General features: G+C 45.0%; 1 protein-coding gene across 1 annotated transcript; it reads right to left on the bottom strand.

Moving 5' to 3' along the window:
- Positions 1 to 3,965: 3,965 nt before the first annotated feature.
- LOC146423776 (myosin regulatory light chain 11) lies at positions 3,966 to 12,948 on the bottom strand. Its single transcript, XM_085044529.1, has 6 exons — positions 12,800 to 12,948; positions 11,274 to 11,349; positions 9,681 to 9,785; positions 8,814 to 8,892; positions 8,158 to 8,206; positions 3,966 to 4,193 (listed from the first exon to the last, which is right to left on the bottom strand). Exons 1-6 carry the CDS (start codon positions 12,908 to 12,910, stop codon positions 4,089 to 4,091), a joined length of 525 nt encoding a protein of 174 aa, XP_084900655.1. The 5' UTR covers positions 12,911 to 12,948; the 3' UTR covers positions 3,966 to 4,088.
- Positions 12,949 to 14,135: the final 1,187 nt, after the last annotated feature.

The following is a 14,135-nucleotide window of genomic DNA, read 5'->3' as shown; positions in this document are numbered from 1 at the left end:
TTCCCCAAAATTTCCAAAACATTCTTCAAAAATTCCCCAAAATTTCCCCAAAATCTCAAAAAAATTCCCCAAAAAATTCCCCAAAAAATTCCCCAAAATTTCCAAAAAATTCTTCAAAAATTCCCCAACATTTCCCAAAAATTCCCCAAAATTCCCCAAAATTTCCCCAAAATTCCTCAAACTTCCCCAAAAATTCCCGAAAAAATTCCCCAAAATTCCCCAAAATTCCCCAAAAAATCCCCAAAAATTCCCCAAAATTCCCCAAAAATTCCCAAAAATTCCTCCCAAAATTCCGCCCCTCCCCCCACCCCCAAACCCGCCCCTCCCCCACCCGCAGCGTCGCTTATTTATTGCCGAAAAAATAAATATTTTCCCCTTGAAATCGACGAGTTTTGGAGTTTTTTGGGGTTTTTTGGGGTTTTTTGGTTCTTTGGTGGGTTTTGGGGTTGTTTTGGGGTTTTTTTGGAGGGTTTTGGGGTTTTTTTGGGAACTTTCTGGGGTTTTTTTGGGGTTTTTATTGGGGTTTTTTCGGGTCTTTTTTGCGGTTTTTTTTTTTTGGTTTTTTGGTTTTTATTTGGGGAGTTTTGGGGTTTTTTTTGCTGGAAAAAAACTGTTTTGCTGGAAAACTGTGTTTTCATCCCAAATCCCCCAAATTCCCCCCAAAATCCCCAAATTTCTCCCCAAATCCCCCAAATTTTGGTGTTTTCACCCCAAATTCCCCCAAAACCCCCCAAAATCCCCCAAATTTCGAGTTTTTCATCCCTAAATTCCCCCCAAATCCCCCAAAACCCCAAATTCCCCAAATTCTGGTGTTTTCATCTCCAAATTCCCCCAAATTTCGGGGTTTTCATACCCAAATCCCCCAAAATCCCCCAAATTTCTCCAAATCCCACCAATATCTCCAAATTTCTCCCCAAAATCTCCAAATTTGAGGGTTTTCATCCCCAAATTCCCCCAAAATCCACAAATTTCAGGGTTTTTCCCTCAAATTCCCCAAAATTCCCCAAATTTTGGTGTTTTCATCCCCAAATTCCCCCAGAATTCCCCAAATCCCCCCAAAATCCCCAAATTTCTCACCAAATCCCCCAAATTTTGGTGTTTTCATCCCAAATTCCTCAAATCCCCAAATTTCGGGATTTTCATCCTAAATTCCCCAAATCCCCAAACCCCCCAAATTCCCCAAATTTTGGTGTTTTCATCTCAAATTCCCCCAAATTTCGGGGTTTTCATCCCCAAATCCCCCAAATCCCCCAAATTTCGCCCATCCCCAAAATACCCAAATTTTGCATCCCCAAATTCCCCAGAATTCCCCAAATCCCCCCAAAATCCCCAAATTTCTCACCAAATCCCCCAAATTTTGGTGTTTTCATCCCCAAATTCCCTCAAAATCCCCCAAATTTCGGGATTTTCATCCCTAAATTCCCCCCAAATCCCCCCAAACCCCAAATTCCCCAAATTTTGGTGTTTTTGTCCCCCAAATTTCGGGGTTTTCTAAATCCCCAAAAATCCCCAAATTTCTCCCCAAAATCCCCCAAATTTTGGTGTTCTCATCCCCAAATTCCCCCAAAATCCCCAAATTTCGGTGTTTTCATCCCCAAATGCCCCCAAAATCCCCAAATTTTCCCCCAAATTTTGGGGGTTTCATCCCAAATCCCCCAAATTTTGGTGTTTTCACCCCCAAATTTCTCCCCAAAATCTCCAAATTTGAGGGTTTTCATCCCAAAATCCCCCAAATTTCAGGATTTTCATCCCCAAATCCCAAGTACCCCCAAATTCCCCACATCCCCAAATTTCCCACAAAATCCCCAAATTTTGGGTTTATCCCCAAATTCCCCCAAATTTCGGGGTTTTCATCCCCAAAATTCCCAAATCCCCCAAATTTCCCCAAATCCCCTCAATATCTTTCTCCCCAAATCTCCAAATTTGGGGTTTCATCCCCAAATTGCCCCCCAAAATCCCCCAAATTGCCCCCAAAATCCACAAATTTCAGGGTTTTTTCCTCAAATCCCCCAAAATTCCCCAAATTTTGGCGTTTCATCCCCCAAAATCCCCCAAATTCCCCCTAAATCCTGAATTCCCCAAAATCCCTAAATTTCCCCAAATTCCCCCAAATTTTGGTGTTTTCATCCCCAAATGCCCCCAAAATCTCCCAAATTTCAGGGGTTTCATCCCAAATCCCCCAAATTTTGGTGTTTTCACCCCCAAATTTCTCCCCAAAATCTCCAAATTTGAGGGTTTTGATCCCCAAAATCCCCCAAATTGCCCCCAAAATCCACAAATTTCAGGGTTTTTCCCAAATTCCCCAAAATTCCCCAAATTTTTTGGTGTTTTTCAATTTCAGTTTCCCAGAATCCCCAATTTCCCGAAACCCCCAAATTTTGTGGTTTCATCCCAAATTTCAAATTCCTAAATCTTGAATTCCCCCAAAATCCCTAATTTTCCCAAATTCCCCCAAATTTTGGTGTTTTCATCTCCAAATTTCTCCCAAATTTCGGGTTTTCATACCTAAATTCCCCCAAATTTCCCAAATCCCAAAATTCCCCAAATTTTGGTGTTTTCTCCTCCAAAATCCCAGAATTTTGGTGTTTTTCATACCCAAATTCCTCAAAAATCCACAAATTTCGCCCTCAAATCCCCAAAATTCCCCAAATTTTGGTGTTTTCATCCCAAATTCCCCAAATTTTCCCTAATTCCCCTAATTTCCCAATACCCCCAAATTTTGGGGTTTTATATCAATCCCAAAATCCCCATCCCCCAGAATCCCCCAAATTTTGGTGGTTTTGTCCCCAAATTCCCCCAGAATCCACAAATTTTTGTCTCGCCCTCTAAATTTTGGTGTTCTTTTCAAAATCCCCAAATTTGTTGTTTTCATCCTCTAATGTCCCCAAAATCCCCAATTTCAGGGTTTATCCTAAATCTCAAAATTTTGTGTTTTCACTCCCAAATTTCTCCTCAAAATCCAAATTTGGGTGTTTTCTCCCAAATCCCCCAAATTTCGGTATTTCCTCAATTCCCTCAATATCTACAAATTTCTTCCCAAAATCCCCCAAATTTTGGTGTTTACCCCCAAATTTTCCCAAAATCTCCAAATTTGGGGTTTATCCCAAATTCCCCAAAATCCCCTGTTTGCCCCCAAAATCCACAAATTTCAGGGTTTTTCCCCGAATCCCCCAAAATTCCCAAATTTTTCCCAAATTCTCCCCAAATTTCTCCCAAAATCCCAAAATTCCCCAAATTTTGGGGTTTTCATCCAAATTCCCCAAATTCCCCCAAATTTCCCCAAATCCCCCCAGAATCCCCCAAATTTTGGTGGTTTTGTCCCCAAATTCCCCCAAAATCCTACAAATTTCTCCCCAAAATCCCCCAAATTTTGCTGTTCTCATCCCCAAATTTCTCCCCAAAATCTCCAAATTTGAGGGTTTTGATCCCCAAATTGCCCCAAAATCCTCCAAATTGCCCCCAAAATCCACAAATTTCAGGGTTTTTTCCCCAAATTCCCCAAATTTTGGGGTTTTCACCCCCAAATTCTCCCAGAATCTCCCAAATTTCCCCCGAAATCCCCCAAATTTTGGGGTTTTCATCCCAAATTTCCCCCAAAATCCCCCAAATTTTGGGGTTTTCATCCCCCAAAAATCCCCCCAAAATCCCCCAAATTCCCCCCTAAATCCCTGAATTCCCCCAAAATCCCTGAATTTCCCCCCAGATTCCCCCAAATTTCGGTGTTTTCATCTCCAAAATCCCCCAAATTTTGGGGTTTCATCCCAAATCCCCAAATCCCCAAATTTCTCCAAATGCCCCCAATATCCCCAAATTTCTCCCCAAAATCCCCCAAATTTTGGTGTTTTCATCCCCCAAAATCCCCAAATTTCGGGGTTTTCATCCCCAAATCCCCCAAAATCTCCCAAATTTCCCCCCAAAATCCCCAAACTCCAACTCCCTCGCCCCAAATAAAAACCACAAACAACTGCAAAATCTCAACTTTTATCCCCAAATTCGGGGTTTTGGGGTCACCCCGGGGCCGGGGGAGGATTTTTGGGAATTCCCCCTATTTTTTTGGGGTTTTTTTTCCCAAATTTTTGGGGTTTTTTTCACTCTCCCTCCTTGTCCTCGCCGTGGGTGATGACGTAACAGATGTTCTTGTAATCCACATTTCCGGCGACGTCCGGCGGGAAAGCTGCCCACATGTTCTTGATCTGCAAGGATTTTGGGGGATTTGGGAAAATTTGGGAATTTTGGGAATTTTTGGGAATTTTTTTGGGGATTTTTGGGGGGATTTTGGGTGGTTTTGGGGCTTTTATTGGGGATTTCGTGGAGTTTTGAAGGTCCTGAAAATGGGATTTTGGGAGGATTTGGAAATTTGGGGAATTTTGGGGAAAATTTTGGGAAATTTTTGGGAATTTTTGGGAATTTTTTTGGGATTTTTGGGAATTTTTTTGGGATTTTTGGGGGGATTTTGGGTGGTTTTGGGGCTTTTATTGGGGATTTTGCGGAGTTTTGAAGGTCCTGAAAATGGGATTTTGGGAGGATTTGGAAATTTGGGGAATTTTTGGGAAATTTTGGGAATTTTTGGGAATTTTTGGGAATTTTTGGGAATTTTTTGGAGGATTTTTGGGGGGATTTTGGGTGGTTTTGGGGCTTTTATTGGGGATTTCGTGGAGTTTTGAAGGTCCTGAAAATGGGATTTTGGGAGGATTTGGAAATTTGGGGAATTTTTGGGAAATTTGGGGAAATTTTGGGAATTTTTGGGAATTTTTTGGAGGATTTTTGGGGGATTTTGAGAGGTTTTGGGGCTTTTATTGGGGATTTTGCGGAGTTTTGAAGGTCCTGAAAATGGGATTTTGGGAGGATTTGGAATTTTGGGGAATTTTTGGGAAATTTTGGGAATTTTTGGGAATTTTTGAGGGGATTTTGGGGGATTTTGGGAGGAATTTGGGTGGTTTTGGGGCTTTTATTAGGGATTTAATGGAGTTTTGAAGGTCCTGAAAATGGGATTTTGGGTCCCACATGTTCTTGATCTGGAAGGATTTTGGGGGATTTTGGGAAAATTTGGGAATTTTTGGGAATTTTTGGGGAATTTTTGGGAATTTTTTTGAGGATTTTTGGGGGATTTTGGGTGGTTTTGGGGCTTTTAGTGGGGATTTAATGGAGTTTTGAAGGTCCTGAAAATGGGATTTTGGAAGGATTTGGAAATTTGGGGAAATTTTGGGAATTTTTGGGGGATTTTTGGGAATTTTTTGGAGGATTTTTGGGGGATTTTGAGAGGTTTTGGGGCTTTTATAGTGGATTTCATGGAGTTTTGAAGGTCCTGAAAATGGGATTTTGGGAGGATTTGGAATTTTGGGGAATTTTCGGGAAATTTGGGGAAATTTTGGGAATTTTTGGGGGATTTTTGGGAATTTTTTGGAGGATTTTTGGGGGATTTTGAGAGGTTTTGGGGCTTTTAGTGGGGATTTCGTGGAGTTTTGAAGGTCCTGAAAATGGTATTTTGGGAGGATTTGGAATTTTGGGGAATTTTTGGGAAAATTTGGGGAAATTTTGGGAATTTTTGGGGGATTTTTGGGAATTTTTTTGAGGATTTTTGGGGGATTTGGGGTGGTTTTGGGGCTTTTATTGGGGATTTCGTGGAGTTTTGAAGGTCCTGAAAATGGGATTTTGGGAGGATTTGGAATTTTGGGGAATTTTTGGGAAATTTGGGAAAATTTTGGGAATTTTTGGGAATTTTTGGGGGGATTTTTGGGGGGATTTTGGGTGGTTTTGGGGCTTTTATTGGGGATTTCGTGGAGTTTTGAAGGTCCTGAAAATGGGATTTTGGGTCCCACATGTTCTTGATCTGGAAGGATTTTGGGGATTTTTGGGAATTTTGGGGAATTTTTGGGAATTTTTGGGAATTTTTGGGAATTTTTTGGAGGATTTTTGGGGGATTTTGGGTGGTTTTGGGGCTTTCATTGGGGATTTCGTGGAGTTTTGAAGGTCCTGAAAATGGGATTTTGGAAGGATTTGGAATTTTGGGGAATTTTTGGGAAAATTTTGGGAAATTTTGGGAATTTTTGGGAATTTTTGAGGGGATTTTTGGGGGGATTTTGGGTGGTTTTGGGGCTTTTATTGGGGATTTCGTGGAGTTTTGAAGGTCCTGAAAATGGGATTTTGGGAGGATTTGGAAATTTGGGGAATTTTTGGGAAATTTGGGGAAATTTGGGGGAATTTTGAGAATTTTTGGGAATTTTTGAGGGGATTTTGGGGGGATTTTGGGGATTTTTGGGGGGATTTTGGGTGGTTTTGGGGCTTTTATAGTGGATTTCGTGGAGTTTTGAAGGTCCTGAAAATGGGATTTTGGGAGGATTTGGAATTTTGGGGAATTTTTGGGAAATTTGGGAAAATTTTGGGAATTTTTGGGAATTTTTTGGGGGGATTTTTGGGGGGATTTTGGGTGGTTTTGGGGCTTTTATAGTGGATTTCATGGAGTTTTGAAGGTCCTGAAAATGGGATTTCGGGAGGATTTGGAATTTTGGGGAATTTCTGGGAAAATTTGGGGAATTTTTGGGAATTTTTGGGAATTTTTGAGGGGATTTTGGGGGGATTTTGGGAGGAATTTGGGGGGTTTTGGGGCTTTTATTAGGGATTTAATGGAGTTTTGAAGGTCCTGAAAATGGGATTTTGGGTCCCACATGTTCTTGATCTGGAAGGATTTTGGGAATTTTGGGAATTTTGGGGATTTTTGGGAATTTTTTGGGGGATTTTGGAGGGGATTTTGGGAGGAATTTGGGTGGTTTTGAGGGGTTTTGGGGCTTTAATGTGATTTTTTTTGTGATTTCAGGGTGATTTTTGGGGATTTTGGGGTGATTTCAGATTTTTTAGGGTAATATCCGGGGGGTTTTTGGGTGATTTTAGGTTTTTTAGGGTAATTTTTGGGTTATTTGGGGTGATTTTGGGTTTTTTTGGGGGTAATTTGGGTTTTTTTGGGGTGACTTTTTGGGATTTCGTGGTGATTTTGGTTTTTCTTGGGGTGATTTTGGGGCTTTTTGGGGTTTTCTTTGGGGTGATTTTTTGTGATTTTGGGGTAATTTCAGGGGTTTTTTTGGGTGATTTGGGGTTTTTTTGGGGGTAATTTCAGGTTTTTTGGGGTGATTTTGGATTTTTTAGGGTAATTTTTGGGATTTCAGGGAGATTTTGGGGTTTTTTTGGGGTTTTTTTGGGGTAATATTTTGGGATTTCAGGGCAATTTTGGGGTTTTTGGGGTGATTTTGGGGCTTTTTGGGTGATTTTAGGTTTCTTAGGGTAATTTTTGGACATTTTGGGGTTTTTAGGGTAGTTTTTTGGGGTGATTTTGGGGCTTTTTGGGGTTTTCTGGGGTAATTTTTTGTGATTTTGGGGAAATTTCAGGGGTTTTTCTGGGGTGATTTCCGTGTTTTTTGGGGTAATTTCCGCGTTCTTTGGGGTATTTTTGGGGTTTTTTTGGGGTAATTTGGGGTTTTTTAGGGCGATTTTTTGGGATTTCAGGGTGAATTTGGGGTTTTTCGGGTAGTTTTTTGGGGTTTTTGGGGTTACATTGGGTTTTTTTGGAGTAATTCTTTTGGATTTCATGGTGATTTTGGGTATTTTTGGGGTAATTTTGGGGTTTTTTGGGGTGATTTTGGGTTTTTTTGGGGTAATTTTGGGGTGATTTTGGGGTTTTTTGGATAATTTTGGGGTGATTTTGGGGGTTTTTGGGGTGATTTTGGGGTATTTTTGGGGTGATTTTGGGGTTTTTTGGGGTTTTTTGAGGTGATTTTGGGGTTTTTTGGGTAATTTTGGGGTGATTTTGGGGTTTTTTGGGGGAATTTTTTGGGGATTCCAGGGTGATTTTGGGGTATTTTTGGGGTGATTTTGGGGTTTTTTGGGGTTTTTTGGGTATTTTGGGGTGATTTTGGGGTTTTTTGGGGTAATTTTGGGGTGATTTTGGGGATTTTTGGGTAATTTTGGGGTTTTTTGGGGTTTTTTGGGTAATTTCAGGGTTTTTAGGGGTGATTTTGGGGTTTTTTGGGTTTTTTGGGGTGATTTGGGGGTATTTTTGGGGTGATTTTGGGTTTTTTTGGGGTAATTTTGGGGTTTTTTTGGGGTAATTTTGGGGTTTTTTGGGGTAATTTTGGGGTGATTTTGGGGTTTTTTGGGTTCCCTCACCTCCTCCGGGGTGAATCGATCGCATTGAGTCGTCAGCAGCTCCTCCAGGCTGGGGGGGGAGGGGCGAGAGTGGGGGGGGAGGGGTCACCCAAATCCGCCCCTCCCCCACCCCCAGATCCGCCCCTCCCCCACCATTTCGGGGTTTCTCACCCCAAATTTGGGGTTTCCCCTCCCCCCAACCCCCCCAAATTTGGCTCCTCCACCACTCAAATCCGCCCCTCCCCCACCATTTCGGGGTCTCCCCTCCCCCAACCCCCAAATCCGCCCCTCCCCCACTCCAAATCGGGGTCTCCGCCCCCCCAACCCCCAAATTTGGGGTTTCCCCTCCCAAAATTTGGCTCCTCGCCCTTCCAATCCGCCCCTCCCCCACCCCAAAATTTCCCTCCCCCCCCTAATCCGCCCCTCCCCCACAATTTCGGGGTTTCCCACCCCAAATTTGGGGTTCCCCCCCAAAACCCCCAAAATTTTGGCTCCTCCACCCCAAATTCGCCCCTCCCCACCCCAAAATCTCCCCTCCCCCTCAAATCCGCCCCTCCCCACCCAAATTCGGGATTTCCCTCCCCCAACCCCCAAATCCGCCCCTCCCCCACCCCAAACCAGGGGTCTCCCCTCTCCCCGCCCCTCCCCACCCCCAAATCCCGCCCCTCCCCACTCACAAGCTCTTCTTGATCGACCCTTTGCCATCCGGATCCAACACCTTGAAAGCTCCCATGATGACATCCTCGGGGTCAGCGCCTGGGGGGAGGGGCGGGGGAGGGGTCAGCGGGGTGGGGAGGGGCGGGGAGGGGTGGGGGAGGGCGGAAACCCAAAATCATCAAATAATTGGGGGTGGGAGGGGCGGGATGGCTGGGAATGGCGAGATCGGGGTGGGAGGGGCGGAGGAGGTTTTCCCACGGGTGGGGAGGGGGGAAACCGCCAGTCATCAAATTTTGGGGGTGGGGGAGGGGCGGAGGTGGTTTTCCACGGGTGGGGAGGGGCAACGAAACAAAATAATGAATGATTGAGGGTGGGGAGGGGAAGGAAAAACCCCCAACAATCCGTTAATTGGGGTGGGGGAGGGCGTGAAACCGCCGCTAATTAATTTGGGGGTGGGAGGGGCGGGGGGAGGTTTTCCCGCGGGGGGGGAGGGCGACAAAGCCAAATAATTAATTATTTGGGGGGGGGGGGGCGGGAAACCCCAAATGATCAACTATTTGGGGTGGGGAGGGCAGGAAATCTCCAATAATCAATTATTTAGCGTGGGGGAGGGGCAGAGGATGATTCCCACGGGTGGGGGAGGGCAGGGAAACCCCAATAATCGAATATTCGGGTTGGGGGAGGGGCGGCAGAGGGTGGGGGAGGGGTTAGAGGGACTTTCCCACGGGTGGGGGAGGGGCAATAAACCCAAATAATTCATAATTTGGGGTGGGGGAGGGGCGGGAAGGCCCAATAGTTAAATATTCGGGGGCGGGGGAGGGGCGGAGGGCCGGGGTGGGGGCGGGGCTGAGGGGAGGCCACGCCCACCGGGCGGAGGCCACGCCCACCCTTGAGCTTCTCGCCGAACATGGTGAGGAAGACGGTGAAGTTGATTGGCCCCGAGGCCTCCTTGATCATGGCGTCCAACTCCTCGTTCTTCACGTTCAGCCGGCCTGGGGGGGCGGGGCGGGGCTCGGGACACGCCCACCGGCCACGCCCACCCCGGGAAACCCCAAGCCACGCCCCTTCCCCGATAAGCCACGCCCACTTGGGGGAATTAGCATTTTGACCACTTGCGAGCTGTCAATCATCACCAAGCCACGCCCAAATCTCATTAAGCCACGCCCCTTTCTCACTAAGCCACGCCCCTTTCTGAAATCCTGCTTCTGCCTTAAGCCACGCCCACCTCTGAGCTGTCAGTCATGCTCAAGCCACGCCCATTTCCTCATTAAGCCACGCCCCTTTTGAAGCATGGGTTCACGCTAAGCCACGCCCATTTCCGGCAAGCCACGCCCCTCTTCTGAGCTGTCAATCATCCTCAAGTCACGCCCCCTTCCCATTAAGCCACGCCCCTTTCTGAGTTGTCGATCATACTCAAGCCACGCCCCATTTCCCGGCAGACCACGCCCATTGCAAGCTGTCAATCATCACCCAAGCCACGCCCATTCTCCCACTAAACCACGCCCACTCCGAGCCATGAATCATCCTCAAGCCACGCCCCTTTCCCCAGCAAGCCACGCCCTCTTCTGAGCTGTTAATCATCCTCAAGCCACGCCCCTTTCCAGTAAGCCACACCCACCTCTGTTCTGTCAATCACCCTCAAGCCACACCCCTTCCCACTAAGCCACGCCCATTCTGATCTGCTAATCTTCTCCCAAGCCACGCCCACTTCCAGCTGGCCACACCCCTTTCTCCAAGCACCTCCCACTCGTTTGAATGGAGAAGCCACGCCCCCTTTCTTTAAGCCACGCCCACTCATTAGCTCTGCTCATTAATGACCACACCCACACAAGCCACGCCCCTTTCTCTCAAGCCCCTCCCACTCCTCTCAGCCCACTCAATGAATCCATTTCAGCCTCTAAAGCTCCTCCCCTTTCCCACAAACCACGCCCACTAACCAAGCCGCGCCCACCCCGACCACACCCACACAAGCCACGCCCATTTATCCTCCAGCCCCTCCCACTCCTCTCAACCCATTACATCCATCTGCCTCAAGCCATTTAAGCTCCTCCCCCTCATTTAAATATAGTCTAAGCTCCTCCCCTTTCCCAAAAGCCACGCCCATTTCTGCAAGCCACGCCCATTCTGCCCACACCCACGCAAGCCACGCCCCTTTCTCTCAAGCCCCTCCCACTCCTCTCAACCCATTAAATTAAGCTTTTAAAGCTCCGCCCCCTCATTTAAATACACCCTAAGCCCCTCCCCTTCCACAAGCCACACCCCTTTCCCTCAAGCCACGCCCACTCTGACCACACCCACATAAGCCACGCCCACATTTCCACCCTCCTCCCCCCAAAAAACGGAATTACATTTCCCCCTTTCAGGCCACGCCCACCTTAGCCACGCCCCTCCAAGCCAAGCCACGCCCATTTTGAACCAAGCCACGCCCCTTTCAGCCTAAGCCACGCCCCCTCCCGGCCAAGCCCCGCCCCCAGGCGCACCCATGGCGGCGAAGGTCTCTCTCAGGTCGTCCTTATCGATAATCCCATCGCGGTTCTGATCGATCACCGTGAACGCCTGGGGGGGAGGGGAGGGGAGGGGGAGGGGCGTCAGGCAGGCCACGCCCATCCCGGAATTCCCCAAAAAAAATTCCCCCCCAAAAAATTTGGGGTTTTCCCTAATTTTCCCCCATTTTTTTTTACGATTTTTCCCCATTTTTTAATAATTTTTCTCAGTTTTTTTTACAATTTTCCCAATTTTTTTTACAGTTTTCCCCATTTTTTTACAAATTTTCCCCATTTTTTTTACAATTTTCCCCCATTTTTTTGTTTACAATTTCCCTATTTTTTTGTTTACAATTTCTCCATTTTTTTTACAATTTTTCCCCATTTTTTTTACAATTTTCCCCCATTTTCCCCAATTTTCTCCCATTTTTTCCTCATCATTTCCAATTCCTTCCCCATTTTTCCTCATTTTTTCCCTCATTTTCCCTCATTTTCGTCTCAATTTTTTCCCAATTTTTTCCCCATTTTTTCCCCAATATTTCCCTCTATTTTTCTCATTTTCTTCTCAAAATTTTCCCAATTTTTTCCTGATTTCCCCCATTTTTTCCTCAATTTTTTCCCCATCTTCCCCTCATTTTTTTCTCTATTTTTCCCCATTTTTCCCCAATATTTCCTCCAATTTTTCTCATTTTCTACTCAATTTTTCCCCAATTTTTCCCGATGTTTTTCCCCAATTTTTCCCCATTTCCCCCTATATTTTTCCCCATTTTTCCCCAAATTTTCCCGACTTTCTTCCCAATTTCTCCTCATTTTTCCTCCATTTTTCCTCCATTTTCCCCCATTTTCCCCATTATCTTCTCCATTTCTTTCCAATTCTTTCCCGATTTTCTTCTCAAATTTTTCCCCATTTTTTCCCCATTTTTCCTCTATTTTTTCCCCAATATTTCCCCCAATTTTTCTCATTTTCTACTAAATTTTTCCTAATTTTTTCCCAATTTTTCCCCATTTTTTCCCAATTTTTTCCCAATTTTTCCCCATTTTCTTCTAATTTTTTCTCAAAATTTTCCCCAATTTTCCCCTATATTTTTCCCCATTTTTTCTCAATTTTCCCCCATTTTTCCCCAATTTTTTCCCCATTTTTTCCCCATTTCTTTCACCAATATTTCTCTCTATTTTTCTCATTTTCTTCTCAATTGTTTCCAATGTTTTCCCAATTTTCCCAATTTTTCCCAATTTTTTCCCAATTCCCCCTCCCCACCCCTTCCTCCCCACCCCACCTGTCCTCCCCTCCCCACCCCCACCTCCCTCCCATTTTCCCCATATTTCTCCCATTTTTCCCAACTTTTCCCCAATTTCCCCCAATTTTCCCCATTTCCCCATATTTTCTCCTCATTTTTTTCCCATTTTTTTTCCCAATTTTTTCCAAATTTTTCCTCCATTTTTTCCCATTTTTTCCCCCCATTTTTTCCCGATTTTTCCCAATTTTTTCCCAATTTTTTCCCGATTTTTTCCCGATTTTTCACCTCCTTGAACTCCTGGATTTGGGTTTGATCGAACATGGAGAACACGTTGGAACTTCCCTCGGCCGCGCGCCGCTTCGCCTTCTTGGGAGCCTGGGGGAGAAATTTGGGCATTTTGGGGAAATTTCGGGAAATTTGGGGGAATTTTTTGGGATTTTTTTTAGTCAAAAATAGCAATTTTCGGGGATTTTTTTAGTCGAAAAAGGCAATTTTCGGGTAATTTTCGGCTATTTTTGGGCTCTAAAGGGGCGATTTGGGAGCCTGGGGGGCGAAATTTGGGGATTTTGGGGCATTTTTGGGAAATTTCGGGAAATTCGGGGGAATTTTTTGGGATTTTCTTAGTCGAAAAAGGCAATTTTCGGGCAATTTTCGGGTGTTTTTCGGGCGATTTTGGGGCTCTAAAGGAGAGATTTGGGGGAATTTTGGGGTGGGGGAGGGGCGAGAGGAGATTTGGGGAAATTTCGGGAAAATTTGGGGGAATTTTCGGGGATTTTTTAGTAAAAACCGGCAATTTTCGGGTCATTTTCGGACAATTTTCGGGCGATTTTCGGGCGATTTTGGGGCTCTAAAAAGGCGATTTGGGAAAATTTTGGGAAAATTTGGGGGGGTCGGGGGTGGGGGAGGGGCTGGAGGGGATTTGGGGTGATTTTCGGGGATTTTGGGTCTCAAAAAAGGCAATTTTTGGGCTCTAAATGGAGGATTTTGGGGTCCCAAGAGGAATTTTGGGGTCCCAGGTCAGATTTCGGGTTATTTTGGGTTATTTTTGGGGTATTTTGGGATTCCCAGGGTTAGATTTTGGGGTATTTTAGGGTAATTTTGGGATTCCCAAGCGGATTTTTAGGGTCCCAGGTTAGATTTCGGGTAATTTTGGGTTGATTTCGGGGTATTTTTTGGATTCCAAGTTAGTTTTTGGGGTCCCATGTTAGATCTTTTGGGTCCCGAGGGTAATTTTGGGTTAATTTTGGGTTATTTCGGGTAATTAGGGTTAATTTTGGGTTAATTTTGGGTTAATTTCGGGTTAATTTTGGGTTAATTTCGGGGTATTTTGGGGTATTTTAGGGTATTTTTGGGGTCCCAGGTTAGATTTCAGGTAAATTCGGGTGTATTTTGGGGTATTTTTGGGGTATTTTAGGGTATTTTTGGGGTTCCAGGGCTGGATTTTTGGGGTCCCAGGTTAGATTTTGGGCAATTAGGGTTAATTAGGGTTAATTGGGGTTAATTAGGGTTAATTTTGGGGTATTTCGGTTTAATTTCCGATAATTTTGGGTTAATTTCGGGTAATTTTTGGGTTTATTTTGGGGTATTTTAGGGTATTTTTGGAGTCCCAGGGTTGGATTTT

The sequence above is a fragment of the Lichenostomus cassidix genome, unplaced genomic scaffold, assembly GCF_008360975.1.
Source record: "Lichenostomus cassidix isolate B80296 unplaced genomic scaffold, HeHo_3.0 HiC_scaffold_36, whole genome shotgun sequence".
Classification (NCBI taxonomy): domain Eukaryota; kingdom Metazoa; phylum Chordata; class Aves; order Passeriformes; family Meliphagidae; genus Lichenostomus; species Lichenostomus cassidix.
The sequence above is the reverse complement of the archived record's forward strand: the minus strand, read 5'-3'. Positions and strand labels throughout refer to the sequence as shown.